This window comes from Pipistrellus hanaki, assembly GCF_964339955.1.
Source record: "Pipistrellus hanaki genome assembly, chromosome: 17".
Taxonomy (NCBI): domain Eukaryota; kingdom Metazoa; phylum Chordata; class Mammalia; order Chiroptera; family Vespertilionidae; genus Pipistrellus; species Pipistrellus hanaki.
In genome coordinates this window covers 39,884,453-39,909,245 of record NC_140519.1, presented here as the reverse complement: position 1 = coordinate 39,909,245, position 24,793 = coordinate 39,884,453, and the positions used below count along the sequence as shown (strand labels likewise).

The 24,793-nt window shown below is 38.0% G+C and overlaps 2 protein-coding genes across 9 annotated transcripts in view; both read left to right on the top strand.

Moving 5' to 3' along the window:
• Nucleotides 1–12,835, top strand: part of UBR5 (ubiquitin protein ligase E3 component n-recognin 5) — a 103,504-nt gene extending 90,669 nt beyond the window's left edge. For all 4 annotated transcript variants that reach the window (XM_084864490.1, XM_084864489.1, XM_084864491.1 and 1 more), the window contains exons 50-59: nucleotides 456–600; nucleotides 1,737–1,867; nucleotides 3,137–3,197; nucleotides 5,005–5,180; nucleotides 5,405–5,489; nucleotides 6,557–6,712; nucleotides 7,625–7,738; nucleotides 8,618–8,762; nucleotides 10,405–10,490; nucleotides 12,211–12,835. In XM_084864490.1, the coding sequence (XP_084720616.1) occupies nucleotides 456–600; nucleotides 1,737–1,867; nucleotides 3,137–3,197; nucleotides 5,005–5,180; nucleotides 5,405–5,489; nucleotides 6,557–6,712; nucleotides 7,625–7,738; nucleotides 8,618–8,762; nucleotides 10,405–10,490; nucleotides 12,211–12,423 (1,312 nt within the window). In that variant the 3' untranslated portion in view covers nucleotides 12,424–12,835. The remainder of the gene's footprint in view (nucleotides 1–455; nucleotides 601–1,736; nucleotides 1,868–3,136; nucleotides 3,198–5,004; nucleotides 5,181–5,404; nucleotides 5,490–6,556; nucleotides 6,713–7,624; nucleotides 7,739–8,617; nucleotides 8,763–10,404; nucleotides 10,491–12,210) is intronic.
• A 4,209-nt stretch (nucleotides 12,836–17,044) lies between these two features.
• RRM2B (ribonucleotide reductase regulatory TP53 inducible subunit M2B) overlaps nucleotides 17,045–24,793 on the top strand; it is a 28,032-nt gene continuing 20,283 nt past the window's right edge. For 4 of the 5 annotated variants that reach the window (XM_084864596.1, XM_084864593.1, XM_084864595.1 and 1 more), the window contains exon 1: nucleotides 17,099–17,323. Coding sequence is in view for 2 of the 5 variants with exons in the window: in XM_084864593.1 (XP_084720719.1) it covers nucleotides 17,276–17,323 (48 nt within the window). In the remaining 3 variants the exon portion in view is untranslated. The other variant, XM_084864594.1, reaches the window with a different exon arrangement.

Sequence of the window (24,793 nt, the reverse complement as noted above, 5' to 3'; positions counted from 1 at the left end):
CAGTTGAAATTATATTCGCTTTTTATTTATCCTTCTCAAGCACTTAATTTTTGAAATTTCATAGCATTCTTTCTGAAGTTTGTTTTAAAGTTATAATTGTAGTAATTATGTTATTTAAACCTTTCAGTTTTTCTCCTGGTAGGATGATTGGCATTTTACTTTTGACTACTATTTCCAGGAATTATGGGTGGGCTCTTGATTCTGGTATTTTAAGGTCTCTTCTCTTAGAATCAAATTGAACTATGTATGGTGAATTTATAGATTTCTAAGTGAAAAAAATTAAATTATCTTTGTTTCCCAATCATCACCCAGTGTTAGGTATTCTACCACCATGGTGTGCCATAATTGGAACAACCTGTTAAGCTCTGGTTTCCTACCTTCATTTCCTGTTGTGCTGATATTTTAATTTTACAGACAAAGGAAATAAAATCATAATAGCTTTGTTCTTCTTTCAGAGACTTTAGAAGACAGCTTTCCATCGACACTAGACCCTTCAGACCAGCCTCTGAAGGGAATCCTAGTGATGATCCTGATCCTCTGCCGGCACATCGTCAGGCGCTTGGAGAAAGACTTTATCCTCGTGTCCAAGCAATGCAACCAGTATGTACAGTGAAGTCAGCTGCCACTTACTTAAATTAAAGCTGGTATTTTAAAGAATTGTCAGCTCCTGGCAAATCATGTGCTTGAGGACTGTAGTAAGATTAAAGCTTAGGGAGGAACATGCTTCCTGGAGGGAAATTGTAGATAGCTTGAGGTTTATTTAGTTTTCCTACCTATGCTACCTTGGCATTCTACCTAATAAGTTCCTTGTGTGCTAAAGAATTATCTGTTTCAGCCGAAACCGGTTTGCTTAGTGGATAGAGCGTTGGTCTGCGGACTGAAAAGTCCCAGGTTCGATTCTGGTCAAGGGCATGTACCTTGGTTGCAGGTACATCCCCAGTGGGGGATGTGCAAGAGGCAGCTGATTGATGATTCTCTCTCATCGATGTTTCTAACTCTCTATCCCTCTCTCTTCCTCTCTGTAAAAAAAATCAATAAAATATATTTAAAAAAAAAGAATCTGTTTCAAAAAACATATTAGCACACATTGTTACATTTGAAAGCAGACTTTTTATCTGTTATCAATCTGTAGTTAGAACACATTGCAAATACTGTACCTTTCTGCTGATAAATATTACAAGATTTTTATTTTGAATGTTCTCTCAGAAATTTCTTTCATAATATAAAACAAATGGTTGTGATTTTTATCTTTTACATAACTGTATTACAAGTTATAGCAAAAGAATAATAAAACAGAAACCCAATTATATTTCTGTCAGTAAATCCTTAGCCTTATATATTGGCATCTTTTTCTCTCTCTTCCTCCTTCACTTCTCCACTCTCTCTCTTTTTCTACCATTAAATGAAAGAAACGTTTCTGGCATTCTTATAGGAAATAAAAACAGGGAAACTATTAGTATGTTAATTCATGAATATCAAGAGCGTTACAAAAAGGCTTACTATATAAATATTAAAATAGCTTTAACAAGGCTGCTAGTGCATGGACTATACAGTCCCTACCAAAGTTCTCTATAATTAAGCTTCTAGTTTAATAAAAAACCTTATTGGATCAAAAGTTTTTGAATTGTTATCTAAATTTCTTATTTTCCTTTTTCTTTTTGGGGCTGGCAAGATTGCTGATTTAGACAAGAAATTCAGAGAGTAAGGGGCCATTAACATTTGTTCATCCTTTGCAGGCTTTTGCAAGTAAAATCACTGGCATGTTGTTGGAATTGTCCCCAGCTCAGTTGCTTCTCCTTCTAGCAAGTGAAGATTCTCTGAGAGCAAGAGTGGATGAAGCCATGGAACTCATTATTGCACATGGACGGTAATTTGTACAGCTGGGAAGGCATTTTCAGCTGCTTATTATTAGGATGTGGATGCCACCATAGCTTAGAATTTATACTATGAAGTATAAGCCTTTAAGTGGCTTCTCAAGAGATGGCTTAAAATCCATGATTGAGAGAGCTGAGTTTCACATTTATAGAAAGTAGAGTTTTAGCATTCCCTTAAGTACGAGATATTTAAAAATTATAAGAAATACATCTCATATTCTCCTATCAGGATATAGTCCTCATTGCAGAAACTAAATACCTCAAGAAATTGGGCTATAGTACTTGAGTTCTTGCCATAGAATGAAATTTCTTTTAGGCCTCCTGATTTATCTCAATACATGGCAAGCTTTTGCTTTCCATTGTGCAATTTATTTGTTTTAATAAAAAAAATTAAATTTCTAACTGTTAAATTACCCTTCTTTTTCCAAGGTGACAAGTGACATTAGGAAAATATGTCATATTTATATTGTGCCTTCTATTCTGGGACTACCCTAATATCCAGTTTGAGGTTTTGAGATGTTACTTTCTTTAGATGAAAATGTATTTTTTTTCTTCTTAGTCATGATTTTGAATGAGAAGCTTAGTTTAGATATAGTACTAGCAATGGAAAGCAGGTAGGCTAATCTCAGAAACTAAACATCCACTTCCCTTATTTCAGACTTTGAATGGTCCAAGCCAAAACCTATTGTTAGAAACTTATTTTCTTTGCTATTAGTACTTTTCTAGATTTTATGCACTATTTCTTTATTCCTCTTTCCTGTCTTTGGAGGTGTCAGCACACTTATAGAGCTCAGCCCATTACAGAAAATGTTGAGAGGATTATATATTTTTGATGAGAAAAAGTTTTGTAAATATATGCAAGGTTTGCTAATACAGTAGTGTTTTCTATAGAATGCAAAGAATATATAATATTGACTGCTTTCTTCACCTATATGGGGTTATGGAGTATGAAGTTACTAGTATTCTAGAATAGTACACTAAAAAAATGATTCTAATTGTGATTGCTTTATGAACATTTTTCTGTTCTTTATAATTCTTCCCCAAGCTAACTTTTAGCACCCCTATGAAGACCACATTTATTTTGTCTTAGCCTTTAGTTCGTTATCTTGAATCATGCTTGGAACATCTAGTGCTTTCTATTTACTTCAAAACTTAAATGTATTTATAAATTTTTATAAATTTAAATTCACATGTTTTTCTCTACACTAAATTCTATAAATGTCAGTTATCTGGAATGTGAAAGGCATTTTGTTTGTTTTTAGGGAAAATGGAGCTGATAGTATCCTGGATCTTGGATTATTAGACTCCTCAGAAAAGGTACAGGTAAGTGATATTTTGTATATGTGCTATTAATAAGCACTTGCAACTTGAATTACAGGAGGGGAGGAAAGCCATATTTATGAAGGAACTATGTCTTGATAAGTAAAATGCTTGATTATAATAGAGAAAAATTACAAAGATAGGTGTCATGTACACAATCAAGTAATGAGATTGGTTTAATTAGGGCTCAATATACTAGTAACGACATTCACTGGCTGCCTCCATTTAATCACAGCCTGAATTAAACTGTAATTTAGAGATGTCATGAATTAATAGCAGAGGAGAGGTAGTATGAAAGCCTAGAGCTTATTCTTCAAAGAAGCAGTGAGTGTAAAAGATGCAGACAAAATATGATGTAGTATAGCAGTTAGGTTTTATTCTTAAGCTACAAAGGACTTCATTATCAGCCAAGATGGAGCAAACCCAGTATATTCTTATCTCTTTCACTGCTTAAATCTAAAAACTCTAGACAAATACAAAATGGAACTGCCTGAGGATCCTGAAAAGGAAACAGTAGCAAACAGATTAGAGCAGGAAATCAAAACTTGAAAAAGCAGTTGGTATGGCATTGTTTTTTAAGGAGGGAAGGAGGAAAGTAAAGCTGATCGTTGCTATTCTGTCTTAGCTAGAAGATATAACAAAGGCTTTGAGAACTAACCTACAGTGTATAAACCATTGTCCAAGTCCCAGACTACATCAAATGGTGAATATGCAGAGCAGGCCCTAAACACTAAAATGAAAAGTTTTGGAAACTTAATTGGTATTGGAACCACTGCACACAGAAGGTGACACTTGTGATCTGAAGCTAACCAGGTTGATTGCCAAAATATCAACATTCTCTGTGTCATTTTAATAACATCCCAACTTTCACAATTTAATACTCAGAATCTGGTAAAGACTCCAAAATTACTCAACATCAAAGACCCAGGAAAGACTGACCAATTCTCCCAGTAGATGTTAATTTAGAAATGACCCACTTGTTGGAATTATCAAAGACTACATCTTAAGTTCTTTCTATGAAGTAAAGCAGTAAACACTACGGAATGACAAAAATAGAGGTTCTCAACAGAAATAGAAACTATAAGGGAATGGAAGAAAATATTAGAATTAAAGTACAATGTCTAAAAGAAAATACTTCACTGGATAGGTGAGTAGCAGAATGAAGACAGAGAAAAGTTGCCAGTCAACTTGAAGAGAGTTAGAAATTACCCATGTTGAAAATAGAGATTTCAAATGGAACTATTTCAGGGACCAGAAAGATCAAACATTCATGTCATTAGAATATCCAGAAAATAAGGGAAAAAGCTTGCTACAGAAAAAATATTTAAAGAAATAATAGCTGAAACTTTCCAAATTTGATCCAAGGCAGATGTATAAATTCAAGAAGGTCAGTGAACTATAAACAGGATAAACTAATAGAAATATGTCCAGACACATTATAATAAAACTGCTTTTTGTAAAAATAAAACAGCCAAACACCAGTGTCTTACATAGAGGGAAATTATGATTTGAAAGACTGGATTTCTCGTCAAAAACTGGGAAGGTTGGAAGAGAATGAAATGGAACATCATCCTTAAAGTGCTTTAAGAATTATTATTCTAGACTTCTAGATTCAGTGAAAAAATATACTTAAGGAATTAAGGTGAAAGAAGCTAGCAGAGTTTCATTAAAATGCTTTTATTTATATGAACAGAGAAGAGAAAAACTAGTGTTGCTCTACCTACCTGACTTGACTTTGAGTGATTTTAAGTTCATATGCTTTGTTTTTAAACTTAACTTTGGCATTTAATCTCTGATGCTCTGTTACTAGGAAAACCGAAAGCGTCATGGCTCTAGTCGAAGTGTAGTAGATATGGATCTAGATGATACGGATGATGGTGATGACAATGCACCTTTGTTTTACCAACCTGGAAAAAGAGGATTTTATACTCCGAGACCTGGCAAAAACACAGAAGCAAGGTTGAATTGTTTCAGAAATATTGGCAGGTAAAATACCTCCCATCTTATATTTGAATTTTCAAAAAATTTCAGTTAGACTTTGAAAAATACATTAGTTTTTAAATGTGTATATATTCTAAGTCATACTGATTAGAAATTGGGCTATAGAAAACTTTTTCAAAATACTGTATGGTTATTATCTCTGTATGTGAGAGGTTATACATGTTTTAGAATTATTTGTGAATTCAAATATTTCCTGGTTTTATTTTTAGGATTCTTGGACTGTGTCTGTTACAGAATGAACTATGTCCTATCACATTAAATAGGCATGTGATTAAAGTGTTGCTTGGTAGAAAAGTAAGTGTTTTAATGAACCAAATTGCTCTTATAATTGTAAAATTTTTCTTTTATAAAATAATAATATACTAGCATACTGTTTATGGCATTAATTTGATATTAAATTTTAAAGCATTATAGCCATTATAAATCATTTAATAATATTTTTAATCAAGCCCACTATTGTGTCTGTTAATATAGCAATATCATATTATATATTCTTAAAAAAAAAACACCACAAAACCCTCTGACCCTATTGAATTCTTAAAAGTGTCCTACCTAAAATGTTCTTGTGCAAGGAATCACTGAAATAAAAGTTCAGCAACGTATGCTCAGTTGGTATGTCTAGCCTTAATGATGTTAATGGAAAAGATCATGGAATCAAATAGATTAAAGTAAAGCCAATGGCATGATCTTTAGCAAGTTACTGAGTTCATTTGAGCATCAGATTTATATCTGTAATCTATATTTTAAAATTGCCAAGACTAGGATTCATATTTTGTTTAGGATCAGTTGCTCAGCATAATCATTGTTTAAAAATTAGTGCTAGTTTTGCAAATATGTATTTTTAGAACTTAAAAAATTATACTGTTGGCCTTAAGTTGCTTCAAAAATAAATTGTAGTTGTTTTAAAAATTAAAATGTATTATCAGAACCAAAAATTTATTAAACTGTTACCCCTTTAAATCAATTATTAGATATTTATTGGAAAATTATTCTTTATCAGTACACTGAGTGGCCAGATTACTATGATCTCTGAACGCATAATAATCTAGCCACTCAGTGTACTTCTCTTGAGTACCACATTTATTTGATATCAAAGATACTATAAATCATGCACCTGATCAGTTTTCCCCTTTGCACTGGCTGATAGAAAGCTCAGGGCAAATAGGTGATTGATCTCCAACAAAAGTCTAGAATACTTTTGGTACCCATCTGAGATACAAATACACTGGCCAGACTATTATGTGTTCAAAGATCATCATAATCTGGCCACTCAATATATATCTTCAAATTATTCTTTATCATACATTTTAAGTTACTAATAAATATAGCAAAACTTTTTTTTCATATGATTACTTTCTTAGGTCAACTGGCATGATTTTGCTTTTTTTGACCCTGTAATGTATGAGAGTTTGCGGCAACTTATCCTCGCTTCCCAGAGTTCAGATGCTGATGCTGTTTTTTCAGCAATGGATTTGGCATTTGCAATTGACCTGTGTAAAGAAGAGGGTGGAGGACAGGTAAAGCAATTATATAGTTTTCTGATTCTGGCAAGAGCATTTGGTTGGTCTGTTGTGCTTGTTTTATATAGAAACAACTTAGGTAGATAGGAGCCGAGAGAGAGGGAGGTGGGGTGAGGGGGGACAGAGAAAAGACACAGATTAGCAAACAGAGAGATTTGAGAGGCAGAAGAAGGGTTTTTTGGGCACTTACTTGTTTGTATCTTTAGGTACTTGTCAGATACACAATTGTCTTAGACTAAAAAATGTAGGAAATTGCTTTATGAATTGTGTTATGCAAAGTGCTGAGGTCCCAGAAAACCTCAGCTATCGTTCATGGATTCCAGAGAAATAACCTGGAGGACTGTCTGTGGAAGACATGGGTTTATTAGGAGTTAAGTGCTGACTGGGGCAGCTGCTGAGTTCATTTGAGCATCACTCAGACTTTCCCAGCACAAGGTTTTATAGCATATAGAAGCAGAGAAAAACCATGCATGCAGGGGGATATGCATGAGGTTAAAACACTAGCTGTTCACAATCTAGGCTAACTTTTATGTATATAGTATTCCATTGTGTTAATGTACCAGGTTTTTATTGTTGTGTTTGTGTGTTTGTGTGTGTGTAGGGGGGGAGATAGGTATTTTTTAAAATTTTATTTTATTGTTTAAAGTATTACAAGTAGTAGTACATATATCTCCTTTTTCAGGCTAACTTCTAGAAGCAGTTTCTCTCTGGCCTTTCTTAGACTGAGTTGCTGGCCAGGTTCCCAAGGTCTCAGTCTGCTTACAGAAGGCCTTCACTATATTTTCTACAGGGTGGGAGAGGGAGTTGGATCATGGGAAGTGACCCATGTTCCAGATTACCATAATAACTGTTAACTTATTACTGCTTTGACAAAATGGCTCTTAAATTGCATTGCTGAATTTTTCACAGGTTGAACTTATCCCTAATGGTGTAAATATACCAGTGACTCCCCAGAACGTGTATGAATACGTGCGGAAATATGCAGAGCACAGAATGTTGGTAGTTGCAGAACAGCCATTACACGTAAGTGCTTACTAAAAAAGGGTTACTTGATCTGATGAGGCTCTGTGTGATCCTGTGTGGTAAACTAGCTCAGAGTATATTCAACTGTCTATAAATGTTCAAAAATTTTAAACCAAAGTGAATTTATAATGTAAATTGCACTTGAATTCAGACCTTTTACTTTCTTTGGGTGAAACTACATGAAAAAACCATGTAATCATCAGAAAGTTAATTTGATGGCCAAAAGTTTGGAAAGGATGTTTATGGGACTGAAATTGACTACTGTTTGGGGGTCTTATGACTATCCATACTTTTGCTGACTTATTAGTTGGGTTCCTAGGACGCAGAGGCAGTTGTGTTCATAGTTATGGTGTATTATAGCAAAAGAGGAAAAAAATGCATCAGGCATAGCATAGAAGCATCCAGGTGCAGGCTTCCAAAATTCTCTCTCTGAGGACATGGGTTGTCTCAGAGAGCACTGTTCTTCCTCCAGCAGTGAGTTACAGCAGTATGTGTGCAGTGCTTGTGCTTAGGGGAGCTTGCTTAAGAGCCAGCCTAAGGTTTTTAATTGGAGGCCAGTCCCGAAGCATATTCCTGCTTGCACAACCAGCCAGGATTACTGGAAATCAGACTCCCAGAGAAAAGCACATGTTCAACATAAATCACCCTATTTGCTCAAAGCGCATAGGCAAGCTGTACAGCAGGGCTCATTGCCCAGACACTGAACAGCCACATCAGTTAGTAATGTGGGGAATATTCGAAAAACCAAGTTAAGTTCCTAGTGCCAGCCAAGGGCCACCCAGGCCCTTCTAAGAGCAACATCAAGCTTGCCACATTAACTCCCCTTCTGTAGTAAAATGTCTGTTTATGTAATAAAAAGATGATTTCTGAATTCTCTAGGCAATGAGGAAAGGTCTACTGGATGTGCTTCCAAAAAACTCACTAGAAGATTTAACAGCAGAAGATTTTAGGCTTTTGGTAAATGGCTGTGGTGAAGTGAATGTGCAGATGCTGATCAGTTTTACCTCTTTCAATGATGAATCAGGTATGAAATTTTTTAAATGTTTATTTAAGGAATAAGCTACATAGTTTGGTCAGTCAGCATTTTCTGAGTTTCTAGTTTTTAGATACATTTACAAGGGCTTTAGAAATGTTGTATTACTGCCGGCACTGGTTTGACTCAGTGGATAGAGCATCGGCCTGCGGACTGAAAGGTCCTGGGTTCGGTTCCGGTCAAGGGCATGTACCTTGGTTGCGGGCACATCCCCAGTAGGGGGTGTGCAAGAGGCAGCTGGTCGATGACTCTCTCTCATCGATGTTTCTAATTCTCTATCCCTCTCTTTTCCTCTCTGTGAAAAATCAATAAAATATATTTAAAAAAAAAAAAAAAAAGATGTTCTATTACTGATGCTTAAAAGTTTTTTATATATATTTTTAAACATGATTGAATGATGATGGCTTAGTGTTAGGTTATTTTTTATTGCTTAATTTTCCTAGATTTTAAAGAATGTAAGGTTAATAAAAAAGTAAAAATTCCTTGTGGTGAGCAACTGGGTGAAAAGGATTTTATATACTTTTAAGAAAAAACAATCCATCTGTCAGTTCCATTAAACTTACCCAATTCATGTCTCTTAAACTCTCTAATTAAAGAATTGGGTCTAGTTATAGGACTAGACCCAAAACACACAAAGATAATAGCAGCACATAAACACATGGAGTATCTAGAAAGGAAAAAGAGAGATGGTGATGATCCTCCTGGAATAACATTTACCTTCAGTGCTTGGTTTGCTGCAACTCTTTTTTCAAAGTCCTATAGTCTAGGAATAGACTTTTTAGCTGTGACTACACAATAAAACACAAAGTTCCAAGAAATTCATTATGACAGGATTATACCTATAGTCCAAGATTATTGCATACATTTAAGGTACTAAGTTTTCCTCCTTTATTTTTCATACTTTGCAAACAGCTTCAGCCAAATTATAGTAAGTTAAATTTGGATAAACTTTCTTGTTTTTCCTTCATGCTTGGCAATATATAAGTCATCATGTAATCATTTGTGCTATTTTTTGATATAGTGTTCAGTATTTCTCAGGTAAGAATTTGTCTCATTTACAAGTCAAAAACCTAGGAGGGGAAAGAATATATCTAAAAATACTCCAAGTATGATCCTCAGATCAGCATCATATGAAACTTTCTAGAAATGTAGAATTTTTGTTTTCCCCCCACAGACTTCCCTCTAGACGTAGTGAATGAGAATCCAGGTTTACAAAGATCCCCAAGTGATGTAAAACTCATTAAAATTTGAGAAGCACTGGATTAAGAACATGGGAATAATCATGACTTATCAGATGGAATTAAAATCATGTGATTATCAATTTTGAGATTGATGGATTCTTATCTTGGTCCTCTTGAGTTACCATTGACAGTAAGATATAGATTGAGGTCTTATAGTATCCAAATGGTCCTAATTTTCTATATTAGGAATTAGACTTATATAACATTTTAATATAATTATATATATATTGCCCTGACTAGGAATCGAGCCATGACCTCCTGGTTCATAGGTCGACACATGAACTACTGAGCTATGCTGGCTGGCTATATAAAATTTTAATTATGTACATTTTTATAATAAACACTCTATAACTACTGATACAGTATATTGGATTTATATTCTTTATTCTTAGGAGAAAATGCCGAAAAGCTCTTACAGTTCAAGCGCTGGTTCTGGTCAATAGTAGAGAAGATGAGCATGACAGAACGACAAGATCTTGTAAGTTAAGTTCACAGAATTTGTAGAACAAAATGTAAAAATTTAAAGTACTATATATGATAGCCTTTTGTTTTAAGTTTGGAAAAGTGAAAAGTTGATCCTAAAGTCAGTCCAACCTGGAATATATCCATAACCAAATCAACCTGTCCATTCATCTTGAAAGAAAAATCTCCACTGGACCAGCCTTAGTGCTCAGTAATCTAGACTAGACTATTCATGGAATGTATAAAAATGATCACACGTCTAGTATCGCCCGAATTTTATTTGAGAGGATCAGGGGAAATGGTTACTTGTACTTTAAGTATTCCTTAATCTTGACATGTGCCCACCCCCTCATCCCAGCCTTCCAGTATTTCTTTACTAGTGTTTCTGTTTGTTCAGCAGTCCTGGCTGTCACCAGGTTCTGTTCTTGGCTTAGCCGTCCTGGTAATTATTTCCTAGCTGGTAAATTCTATGTAATTGGTTCCATGTAATTAGACTTTCCCAATCTTGTGGGCCCTAAAGTCCCTACCAGTGCTAACACCGTATCTGTCCTTGATGCTCTCAAGAGCGCCTACATAGCTTGTTAGGTTATATCGCTCAGAGTCAGTCTTTGGATTTGGGAACCTTGTTTCCCTGTATCAAGCAATGTATTAGTTTTGTAAAGCTTACTAGAAACAGAAATAGAAATGATTGGCTATCTTATATGAATTCTTATCCATTCCCTAGTTTTAATTTCCTGCTGCTTTTAAACCAGTACATCCTCTGACCAGTTAGTCAAGTTAAATCTCAATGCAGTTTCTACTTTCCCTGGAAGAGAAATGAGCTTCACTCTTTAAACGCCTATATAAAACCTATTCCTAGGGCGCAAGCAGTATATCAAGGTGTCTCTTCCTCTCTTCCCTTTCCCTTCACTTATTGTTGGTTTTATCCTGATATGTCTGAGGAGAAATGCTGAAGGATGTAAGAATATAACAGGGTTTCTCAAACGGTTCTCCCTTGAATTATTAGTCCTGCAAATTACAGGGTTTCTAGAGTTTCTGGATTTCTTATAAAACTGTTTGCTTCAGGAATTATTGCAAGTTAGTTCATTTAGGTTTCCTCTGGAATTTTGGATATATTTGTTTGCTTAGCTGTATACTATAAATGTATTAGATTTAAAAAGCTTTATCTTAGAGATTGGCACTATTTATTGTATGTATATATGTATAGGTCAATGACAAATGGAATGTATTAATAAAAATAAAGATTGTTATATTTAAGTAAAAAGGTAAAGTAGAAGTTAGCATTTATTTTATGTCACACAAAATAGATGTGTAGTAAAATGTAATGTTATATGGCTTTTTGCATGGATTTTCAGTAGATGTTCTCATTAATTACTTTTATAAAGTTATTCTGTAGCACTGAAAATACTGGGTTTTGCTAGTAGATAAAATGCAAAATAACTTAGCAATTTAGCCCCTGGAAAGACCCTTAGAGAACATTTGGTCCAACAGCCTCATGTTGCAGATGAGAGACTAAAAGCCTGAAACAATGTCTTTTCTACATATCTGACCCTTTTTTCCCTTCTGACCCTGAACCTTCCCTTTTCAGTACAAAAATAAAAACTCAGTTCAAAATAGTATAATACCCTTTTGTAGATTTTAATACAAAAATGGGTCTTTGTGAGTATATTGCCAGAATTAAGAGTTGAATGTTAATCTGCTAAAAACCAAAACTGTAATTATATATTCCTGTTTAGGTTTACTTTTGGACATCAAGCCCATCATTACCAGCCAGTGAGGAAGGATTTCAGCCTATGCCCTCAATCACAATAAGACCACCAGATGATCAACATCTTCCTACTGCAAATACTTGCATTTCTCGACTTTACGTCCCACTCTATTCCTCTAAACAGATTCTCAAACAGAAATTGCTACTCGCCATTAAGACCAAGAATTTTGGTTTTGTGTAGAGCGTACAAAGTGTGTAACTGCTGTGTAATATTACTAGCAAATTTTGTAGATTTTTTTCCATTTGTCTATAAAAGTTTATGGAAGTCAATGCTGTCACACCCCCTGGAAGTACCTTAAAGAGATAAATACAAACATTCCTTGCTGAGTTTGTAGCATAAAGGACTGAGGAGCACTAGCAACATCTGACTATGATTTGCTAGTTAACAACTTCTGGGTCTAACCCAGCCAAAGATGACAGCAGAACAACATAATTTACACTGTGATTTATCTTTTTGCTGAGGGGGAAAAAATGTAAAATGTTCTGAAAATTCACTGCTGCCTTTGTGAAAGTGTTTCAGCAAAGGTTCTTGTATAGAGGGAATAGGGAATTTCAAAATAAAAAATTAAGTATGTTCTGTGTTTTCATTTTAACTTTTTTATGGTGTTGAATTTGTGGTTGGCTGCAATTGTGTATCATGTATATGGATGGTGTAAAAAGTTCTGGACATTCAGATCTTAAAGGTAAAATCACTTTTACCTATAAAAACCACTTATTGCGGTTTATTTTGGCTGCATTGAACTCTAGGATATTAAATGAAATCACTAATATTTTGCATGTAATTGTTCTTTTGAGTGAGGGCACTTTTTGTACATATGATGGGGCCAATGCACAATACTTGACCACAATCACCTTTTCCCCTTTGTATCCTTGTTCAGTGAGCAGTCAGTCAGGAGGTTACTGCACTTCAGTCCTAACTAGATATCTGTACTAAGGCATTCAGTTATGTGAACTCAGCCTGGGCACTTTCTGATAACTGTAAAATGTTTTATAAGATCATGATTACTGAAGATACATTTTGGTAATTTTAAATGTTCGTGAGCAGCTTAACTACTTTTGTATCTAAAGCCTTTTTTAAGTATCTTGTTACATTTACTTTTTTTAAATAAATTACAGAAGAAATGTCAAGTAATATTGAAGAAACAATAGTTTTTATTTATCTAGTTGTACATTTTTAAACTAAGGGTAATACACCGACATGGTTATGTGCAAAAAAATTTTGATTTGAAGAACTGAAAGTTTATATACACATGGACTATAAGAAACAAGAAAAATCAGTCCACATTTTACAGTTAGCAGGAATCCTGAATGGTACTGGCCAGGCCACCTTTTCTTTTTATAAATGGGGGAGTGAAGTTGGGACCCTTACTTGGCAAGGAAATTAACTCACTTATGTGACAGGTACTTTTTTGATGACCCATTATGTAGCCTCGGACCAATATCTAAATTCTTGTGGTAGCTTCATTCAATGGCACAATATGGACAACGGTTTTCTTCACAAAATCTTCAAATAAAGTGACAAACTAGTCACTACCTACTGAAAATGAGTGGAGTCAGTCTTCATAGGACTTCAGTTCCTTCATAGGACTCCTGGCCTTCGGGATTTTTTCATGTTCAAAGGCACTACACTTTGATTATATAACTTCCTTCAGAAGAATGAACTACATGATGTTCTCAGCCTTGCTGACATATATTAAAAACTAAAATGATAGTGAAACTCGTATTACTCAAAACTTATGCAACATGCTGTTAGATTTGTGTAAATTAACCAAAGGTTATTTTACAAAGTAACATTGGTTTTTATGTCTAAATGCTATTTCTGAGTAAATGAAATAGTAATTAGATTAAGAGCTGGTTATTGATATGTCTGAAATAGATAATATATCACCTTCACTTCTGTATGCACATTACAGGATAAAGTATGAAATGAGAGCAAAACAGATATGATTAGGAAACTTGAAACCCTAATTGTGAACTTATTTTAATAATTACTGAGGAAATGAAATATTTAAAATAATGCAAAATGTCTTAAGTCTTCCTAAATCAAGATTTTGGTTAAAATGCTTTTAGGAATATTAAAAACTGAATTTTTTTTTTTTAAGTAAAGCATAAAATGATTTTCAATGTAAAATAAAGTCATGTAAAATAAAGTTCTCTTTTGGTCTTGCTTAGTGATTAAATCTAATAGAATTGAAAACAAATTTAGGAAGAGAAGACCAAGAATGAACTTTACTGAGGATTTTCAGAGTGTTGCTACTTTTAATTTTCCTCCCTAAGTCATCTGAATATCAAGACTTCAGCATAATGGCTTACTGGGACAGACAAAAGGGCTTTTAAGAGTATGATTTCACTGCTTAGTATTTGCACCTAAACATTTCTCTCCTAGGTCTAAACTCAAACTCGGAGGTCTTCCCTTGAGGCAGTTGTTCTCGCGTGACTGTAGGCCTAAGATTCTCTTGTGGAACTTGTTAATGCAGATCTTAGTCACGTTCTTGTTCAGTAAGTATTAATTGGAAGTCAGAAACCTTTATTCTTAAACAGCATTCCAGGTGACTGTGAAACACTGCCCAAAGAGCATTACTTTTTTTTCTTTTTTCTATTTTTTACCCCCAAATATAAATCCCTCTGTTTGCAAACTCCCAAGAGCCAAATGGCTACAACTTATAACCTATCTAAAAGTGCTTCTGTTAACCACCTTGTCCTGAATTAGGTTCTTTGTCCTGATAAAGGACTGGTTAAAGTGCTTTCAAAAACTGCCCGAGCAGTAATTGAAAATATTTTCAATATTTATATTAACAAGTAGGCATGCATATACAGATTAATTCTCTAAACATTTGATTAATGTAGAAATGTACATGTCAAGATACCATAGATTAAATAAAAGGAAACTCTCTTTCCTCTTAAAATTAAAAAAATACATATTACTGGATTGCTATGATTGTATCCTGAAATTTCTCTTAATTACTAGTATTACCCTGTTTCCCCGAAAATAAGACAGTGTCTTAGATTAATTTTTTTCTCCCAAAGTTGCACTAGGTCTTATTTTCAGGGGATGTCTTATCTTTCCATGCGCTAGGTCTTATTTTCAGAGGATGTCTTATTTTCGGGGAAACATGGTAGTACTTATGTACACATGTATTATATTTCATTTTAGCCTATGAGATAAAGCCTATCTATCAGATAGGAAAACAGACACAGGGTAAACAACTTTTTTAAGGTTACAAGCTCATAAGTGTGAAATATCTCCAGGTATCTGGAGCTTGCATTCTTAAACATTGGGCTATACACTATTTTGTGGAAGATCTGATTATAAGCAAGTGAGTTGGTCATTGAAGTTTCTGATCGCCCAATTCCAATATCTGCACAGCATCAAGAAGTGCTGTGACACCAGCTGGGTGTCCCACAATTCAACACTCTGACCCAGTACCCGGAGGCAGCATCTGCTTCCACAGGTCTAGGGCTCAAGTCTCACAAGACGCCCCTCCACCTGCCAGCTGCAGGCCCAGGTCCCGGGACTCTTTCCTTGGATTTGAGTAGTTTGCCGGAGTGGCTCACAGAACTCGGGGGAAACATTTTGTTTACTAGGTCACCGGTTTATTATAAGAGGACCTGAATGAGGAACAGCCAGATGAGCTGTACGCACAGGGAAAGGATGCGGGGCTTCTCTGTTCTCTAAGCGCGCCACTTCCCGGATCTCCACGTGTTCACCAAACCCGGTCCTTTTGGGGTTCTATGGAGGCTTCTTCATGACATAGGCATGATTGATAGAGTCACTGGCCATTGGTGATTGATTCAGCCTCCAGCCCCTGGCATCCTGGGCAACCAGCCCCCGTGCCCGGTGCGCTCCAAAAGGTACCTTAACCAATAAATTAAAAAAAAGACGCCTTCATCGCTGTCATTGCTTAGGGAATTACGATCCTATTTACCCTGCTTCACACAGCCATTCCCCAAGCTGGTGCACGTTGTTCAAGGCTCACTTTTTCAGCCTCAAGCTACCCACGCCCATCTGTCACCTCATTTTTGATTGTTAGCTCAAACAATTTTCCCTTTCTGTTGTAGATTCCTTTAGATGGGTCCCTTAAAGAAACAGGTGTTAGTTTCTTTAGTTAGTTTCTCTCCACCTGAGCACCTTCCGGTGGATCCTTTGTTTCTTCAGCTGCCACAGGAGGGACTTTGCTGTCGCTACCGCACAGAGACGGCCTGACAATGCAGTGGCTTCCCTCACCATGACTGGGAGCTCCACCTACCCCTGCACACGCACACTTTCCCCTCCACCACGTCTCTTCCTTCGGGAGCTTCAAGACAACAGAGTGGCTGTTCCTACTTGTTCATTTGTTAACGGTGCGGCTTTTTCTCTTTTTTTTCTTTCTTCCACCAAGAGTGTGGCTTCCCCCTAACCACCACCTGGCACAGTCTCTCGGGACAGGCCGAATAGCGCGACAAACCGTGTTCCTGAAGCAACGGCGGCGACAGCTGCTGGGAGAGGTGGCCTGGCATGGCGGGCACGTCCCTCCGGCACCCGGGCAGGAGAGCCCCTGCCGCCATGGAGGGCGTGGCCGAAAGCCGCCGGCGGAGTACCTCTGGGCGACCTCCTTCGCCCGCAGGCGGGAGGCGGGACCCTGCTGCAGGGAAGGCGGGGCCGGCAGACAGAGGGAGAGCCCTCATTGGGCAGGCGGGAGGCGGGGCCGTAGATGGGGTGGAGACTTCCGGAGTGGGCGTGACCCTGCGGCAGGAAAGGCGGGGCCAGCAGGCACAGGGAGAGCCCTCATTGGGCCGTAGAGGGGGCGGGAACATCCGGAGTGGGCGTGTCCCTGAGGCTGAGAAGGCCGGACCAGGCCTGCGTAGGGTGAGTCCCTCAGTGGGGCCGGCGAGACGGCTGGGGAGGGCGGTGCAGGGGAGCGAGGCGGGGCCGACCGGCGTGGGAGGGTCTCCGCCGCCGGGGAAGGCCGGACTCCGCAGCCCCGCGGGCCACCTGGGTCCAGTCCCTGCTGGAGGTGGCCTGGAGCTGCCGTCGCTCTGGCGGAGTCTGCGCGATGGGCGACCCCGAGAGGCCGGAAGTGGCCGGGCCTGAGCCGGAGGAGGTAAAGGCTGCGGCCGCTTTTCCTCAGGTCCGCGGTCTCCCTGGCCACTGGGATGCAGGAGGCGGCGAGGACTTGCCCGGTGCAGGACCGCTATAGGGCGTGTTTCCCAGGGCCGTCGGAAGCCCTGCGTAGGCCGGGCCTGGAGCGCCCGCCGCAGCCTGGGTTCGTCCTCCCGGGAGGGCTGCGGCGGGAGCCGGGTGTCCGCTCCACCGCGCGGCACCCCGGCCGGGAGAGGGCAGCGCTCCGAGGCTCAGGCCGCGGCCAGGCGCACCCGCTCCTCCGTCCCGCTCCCCGCACCCCCTCCATCCCGCTCCCCGCACCCGTCCCGTTTCCGGAGGCCAAGCCAGGGAAAGCGAGGCAGGGAAGTAGGGCAGGTGCATGGAGCGGACGAGCGCAGGCCGTCCGAGGGATGGATAAAACGCCTGTGGAAACCGACACAGGTGGATGGGGTGGAGAGAGGACCGAGCGGAAATCCTCATCAAAATAATCAGCCCAGGCGGCCAGTTTTGCTCAGACCTGGCTCCTTAGCTGTGAATCTTTTGGGGTGTCACTTCCTTCATTTACATCCCTCACGGAGCATTCAGTAAAAGGCTTTATGAAAAGTGCCATGGGTTATGTATGGGTGCTTCATCAAACCCAAATGAACATGCTTATTAACGTTCTCTCCTCCGCTTCTATATTAATAAAAGTACATACATAATGGCTGAAACCGCTTTGGCACAGTGGATAGAGCGTCGGCCTGCGGACTGGGAGGTCCTGGGTTCGATTCCGGTCAAGGGCATGTACCTTGGTTGCGGGCACATCCCCAGTGGGAAGTGTGCAAGAGGCAGCTGATCGATGTCTCTCTCTCATCGATGTTTCTAACTCTGTCCCTCTCTCTTCCTCTCTGTAAAAAAATCAATAAAATATATATTTTTTAAAAAGTACAAAATGACAGTAAAACAACCACGACTTAGTGTTGTCGGGTGGTTGACATTGTTGCGCTGTCATTTTCGTGCCCTGTTATTTTGTAAATACTTCTCAACCGTTTGTTTCCCTTGAACCTGTTGCTGTTTGTCGTTTCTTGGATTTAATAAAGTTTCAGCTCACAGACAGAGACTTATGCTTAAGCCCTACATTTCTTTAGAAAGTTGTAGATTCCAGATTTGGGACTTTATTATTTTGTAAATATTTAGTAGCCAACTAAAAAAAAAAAAAAATGTAAATATCCCTCAAACGTTTCCTTCCTGTTTTTGAAACAAATAACGTTTAGTACTGATTTTCCCCCTTGAATGAGATAAGCAGGTGTTTCCTTTCGTGCTGACAGCACCAGCCGTCATTCAGGCTAAGGACCTGGCAGTTGGTTTTTGTTTATTATCCCTAACTGATACTCCTCCACAAAGACAGAAGCAGTGCGTTAGGTCTGAGATGGATTTTAGTGGGTATATTGTGGTCTTAAAATTTTAAACTGGAGGTGCAAGGATGCCTTAAGTCCTTGGTCAGATTTGAGCTGCAGCCTGGGCCCCCAGCATCAGAATCACCTGGAGAACTTGGTAAAAAATGTAAATCACGGGGCCTGCACCTAGTAATCAATGTTGGCCATGAACCAAAAGCTCTTGGGATGGAAGAGAAGGTGGAATGTTGCCTAGGAAAACCTCTGTGAAACTTTATTTCAGATTCTCACCACTTCACACCTAGTTGTCCACCTCCCATGTTACCTGCTATCCCGCCCTGTGTCCCACTGCCAACTTAACCCGTCATTAAACCTGGGCCTCCGTGTCCCTCCCTCCAAGTAAAAACTCCCCGAAGGGTCTCAGTTCCCACCCAAAATAGGCTCGACTCCTCAGACTGCCAAAGTCCCATGCATGCTGCGTTTTCGTGCTCACTGCCATAGCTTCATTCAGGTTGTCCTTTCCACCTCTGAGCGGGACAAAATCTAGGGTGTTTTTCTAGCTACTACCAAAATCTAGGGTGCTTTTCTTTCTGAATTCATGGATGTCTGATTAATCTTCCTAATGCCATGTTCATGTGCTTTGCGACTCAGGAATTTTCCACGTCTGTCCATAGACTTGCTTTTCAAATTGTGCCGCACAAAGGATGCCAGCAGCCGGAGGTTGGGGGCAAGTGGGGAGAATGAAAATCTTGGGCCCACAAAATTCCTAACCTCCTTAGACTGATAGCCAGAGGGGACCCTTTACCAAATGCCTCAATGTCTCAGCTGTTGCCCCTTTAGCCAGATCAGATCTCGTCTGCCTTTGCATTCACTTCAGTGAGTTTTAGTCCCAGCTGGCTCCTGTTTCCTCGTCTCCCCTTGCTGTAGGCTTGGTCCTCAGTCATGCCGCTGCTCTGTACGATTCCCCTGGACAATCACAACCCTTCCCGTGGTGACTACCAATGGCATCCTGATCTTTTGGGGAAGGAGTGGCGATAGTGCCTCTGCCTACCCCAGTGTTGTAGTTTCAGCTCTCCACTGGATATCTTGAAACTGAACCCTTTATCTTTTTATTGACTGAATTGATTTTTTAAAAGACTTTTATGTTTGCAGCTTTTTATTCTTGGTGTGGCTTGTGTTGGTGGGGAGAATTCACTCAAATTAACTTTTGTTAAACATCTAATTAGAGAAGCAAGAGTTTTTGCCAGATTTATTCCGCTATCCTTCAGGTGCTGAGCTCTTTGTATGTGTCTTAAATCAGTTTTCTTCTGTGTTTCTACTGCTGATTTCCTACTTGGGGCAAGAGATGGGGAGTGCAATGATTTTTAAATTGTTCTCTCCACCTCCAATTTCCCTTCTAATCTAACCACATTTTTACAAATGTGATCTTAAACACAGATCTGATAATGTTTCTCACCTGATTAAAAACTTTCAACAGCTCCCAATAGGCTGCATAATAAAGGCCAGATGCCAGTGTTATATATCAAAGCAGATCACTTTGACTTGCTCCAAATTTTTTTCAAGTGAACATCTTAATATTCATTTAATATGCAAAATAAACATATCCACCTTGACCTGAGATAAAGCCTAGAAACGGAGTACAGATTTTAAAAGCTGAAAGCGAACTATTTTTTTAATTTGCTTTGTTTCATTTCATCAAAATGATGACACGGGTAAAAAAGTGTCAAAACAGTTGCATCAAAATGGCTGTAGGGAAATAGCTGTGGCAAAATTCATGTATATTTGCATTTAAGGCCTTCCCATGGCTTTAACACCTGGGCCTATTTTCCAAACAAAATTGTAAGTGCAACACTGATTAAATCCACTTTTGTATATCTTATGAATGTAATTTTTTTAAAGTAAACATATGTAATATTATACATCAATTAATGGAATGTTGAGGCTGTTTTGATGAACCTGCTGCTTTGCTTTAGGGTGTAGATGATATTTGCAGATTTATACCAAACTTAGCAAACAGTTTCTTTGCATATTTACCAGACATTCTCTGAATAAATTTACTGCTAGCCAGTTCTGTGCATTTATCAACCCATGGGCTGCTCCCTGATGCATTCACATAATTCTGAGTTTTACCTTAACCATCCTCATTTGTCTTTATTTCTAGTCCTCTTTATACCAACTATACTTGTAACTATTGTAATTTAACTATTTTGTAAACTAATACTATATGAGTATGAAAAGAAAATTGTTTATGAAAACTTGAAAGCTTGGGAAACTCAATAAAGATAAGTTGTTAAAAACAAAATCTTTAGACTTAGATTAAAAAAAATTGGTGATATTTATAAAAGAGGTAAGGGCTCTGCCCTCAGATTGCTCTATCTTAAGTAAGTTAAAACTAAAAATCATAGGTGATGCATCATAATGTGTTTATGCCAGAAAAATTTGGGATGTCAATCAGTGAGCCAATTTAACAACAATAACAAAAAGCTTTGGCTTTATAAAAGATTAGTAAGTGTAAGTTACATGTTATAAGCTAAGGCATTGTCTTCTGATTTCTTACTTTAGCCAATTTTTAATGACCAGCTTGGATTACTTTGAATAGGAGTGTTTCTACTGTGTTATTGGTACTATTAATATTTCTTTTTCCTTTTTGGGGGTAGGAGAAGGGTTACAATTTATTTTGGTTTACTCCTGAAAAATAGATACAAATGATTGCAGGGTATTTTTTAGTTTTTGCTGTTCTCTCTCTCCATGTTTTTGTTTTTTTTTTTTTAACTGCCTATCTTTGAGTCTCGTGGTATTCTTCAGTTAAGCAGCGCTAGCTAGAGAAACTTTCATCTGAGGCTATCCCCTCCCCCGAACTCACAGAAGGAAAACGACAACCTGGAAACACAAGTTCATGCCTTGGTAGTTTCCTTGCAGTACAGTAGAAAACAATTTGTTATGCTTATTACTATTTTTAAAAGGTTGAAAACACATTTAAAACTGAAGTTCTAACCTAATGTTTGTGACGCTAGAGAAATCACAGTTCTTCAGAGCACATTTGGAAAACACACTTGGGAAGTATTCTCTGCGTTCTTTCTGATTTCATCTCCTTCCAGTCCCCCCCTCCCCCCCGTAAGTCCAAATTTACAAAGATTCTTCCAGTGTTTAAAAAATGTTACATGCTCCTAGGCCTCCCGCCCACCCCCTTTACATTGCTTTCTCTTCTAACACATGGCTTCCTAGCCCAGGGCCATAGAGAGTCTTTGGAATGTATTCGTGACACTCCTGACATTGCATTACACGTTTGTGGATTTTTCTAAACATCATGACAATAAGCAATATTTCCATGTCATATCTAGCTCTCAGTTCCAAGGTTTATGTTGGTTAAACTTCATTTATTCACATTGCAAAATCTTTCATACTGCTCTTCTAATCCAGTTTCTTCTCTTAACAATCCACGCATTATCAAGATGGAATAGGAAGAATAAATGTACAAACATGATTTTCATTCTCATTTAAAGGTACAAGTCTTGAGCAGTTTTCATAGAGCCTGTCATTGATCAATTGTCTGTCAGCATTTAAAAACTCCAAGATGCTTGGTGTGAGAGGGTTTCTGCTTATGATGTCCCTTCTCAACTTCCATAAGGCCCACCTAGCAAATATAGTGAAGGTGAAGGATTCTAGCTCTGTAACTCAGTGACAAAACATATTTAAGAAAGAAAAAGAGAAATGCAGAATCATATCAAAATGCTAGGAACTATGATAAAAGCACTATCTAGAAGAACTAAAGGAAGAACAACTGGACCGAGATGAGTTTGAAATATCTGTTGACTGCAGACTTCTGCCTTTTCAACTGGGCTTTAAATTAGAAACTTTTCTAAGAGTTCTTTATGTCATGAATGAAAGTTCCCTGAGGGCAGTCATGGAAGATATTGATTGATCAAATAATTAACCACTATAATAGTTCTTTTATTTTTTAAATATAAAGAGAGAGCCTTTAAAAGGCCAACCAGAAATTATTATGTTCAATAACAACAAAGTAATAACTTGAGAGTGTGCAGAGTATGGCAAGTATTATCTTTGATTTACAGATGATGATGCTCAGATTAAATAACTTGCCTGAAAACATGAATGCACATATTTTAAATGAATACAATTGTATATTATAAAGAGCAGTCTAGAATAAATTGGGGTTATTTGGTTCACCTATAGAGGTGTCAATTTCCAAAATGTTTGTTTAGTCTTACTTTTATTGTCTCATTCACCTGTGAAATATATCCCCATCAATGCTTCGTAATTTCATTACATATATTAATTTTAACCTAGTAAAAGGGAAGGCAGATGCATTTTGAGAAAGTATTACTCTGTAGATTTTTAAACTTGCATCCGTTAGAAACCACTGCTTTAAACCTTACCAATTTGGCTGTGTGTGTTTTCTTTCTATCTTTTGTTCCAGCTTCAAGTCACATTGATTCTTTCAACTTTATTTACAAAGAAATTATTTTTCCTAAAGTCAAATTTGGTGGTTTCCTCCTTTGCCAGTTATATCACTACCACTTTGTTGAAGGAACTTTGCTTAGTGGGAGATAGTAATGTATGCTCTTCTTTAGGCTTAGTTCATTTCAGAGTTTTGAATTCTGGTTTTTAGATAGAGGCTGACCTTCCTCTAGCTGCTGTCCATGCATTCAGAGGTGTAGCTTAAGGCAAGGCTTTGAGTTCAGACATATCTCAGTTCTGATCTTATTTCTGCCACTTATTAGTTGTAGGATCCTGGGTATGTTATTTACATCCTTCAAGATTTAGTTTCCCACCTGTAAAATGGAATAGTTTTCTATGTGTCAAAGTTCTACAGAGTAAGTGGGATAATGTATATAAAGCATCCATATGGCCTCCGTGCCAGACCCAGAGGACCTGCTCTTACGCCTGCCTCCTGTTCTGGAGCCTAGAACTGCAGCGTGCCAGAATCTTACGGTTCTTTGGAGATTGTACGCCCTCAGTGGCAGCACACATACACACACATTAAAAAAACGAGACCACTTCCATTTTTAAAATTTTCTCTAATGTTTCTGGAATGAATATCAACTAAGTGCCAGGTACTATCCTAGGCTATGGGGATTCCACTAACGTAAAGTTGGTTTTTTTTTCTCAAGAAGCGTAGTCTAGAGGAGACTATAGACACATAATAGGGAATTAAATTGAAGTGAGTGATATGCTATGTTGGACTTAATCCAGGCATTTGGGGCGATGGAGGGTGGGGAGAAAAATGGGGGTACTCAGAGAAGGCTTGATTTGAGTGGCCATAATTTCACTGATGTATTGTGGCCTTTCGTTAAATTAAAAAAATTCTAACAATATTCAGTAACCTGAGCCCAGGAGAAAGAGAAATTAGCAGCCCATTCATTCACTTTATTAGCTAATGCTTATTGACCTTTTACGCTTGACATAGTACTACAGGAGCATCCTAAGAGAGAAAAACTAGTTTCTACACTCTGGGGCTTTTGTGCTCTATCTGGAGAGGCTTATACTTTCAGAATAAGTAGTTACCAAGTAAGGCAATCTATGCTGCAATGTCGCATGTGCGAAATGTACAATATAAGCCCACCTGTGTTTGTGTGGTCTCAGGCGTTGATTGTGGGCCTTTCTGTCACCTGGTCTTGCCTCTGAGCCTCAAAGCTTAAGCACACTTGATCTGGAGAGGTATGAGGACTGGTGGAGGCAATGGACAGGAACATAATGTACTGGCCTGGTACGGAAGAGAAGCAGTATGAGTTAGGAGTCCAGAATTGAAATGTATCCCAATTATCTGGGTTTAAATACATTTTAGCCTATTTGTATATACTTTATATATAATCATTCTCATGGACACAAAACTCTTCTGATACTCTTGCTGTCTATTTAAAAAAATATTATAGTGCTCTACCTTGTGAGAATGCCATGTTGTTTCCAAGATGGTATATATGTAGGCATGTGTTCCTCACTGTATTCCACAGAGCTTTGAGACAGCCCACAATCAGACTGTATGCAGTAAGTTTAACATGTAAATAGCAATAACAAATTGGTATATGGGCAGCTTCAGACTGTTCTATATGTTGGTACAGAGTTTTTAGGTAAGATTA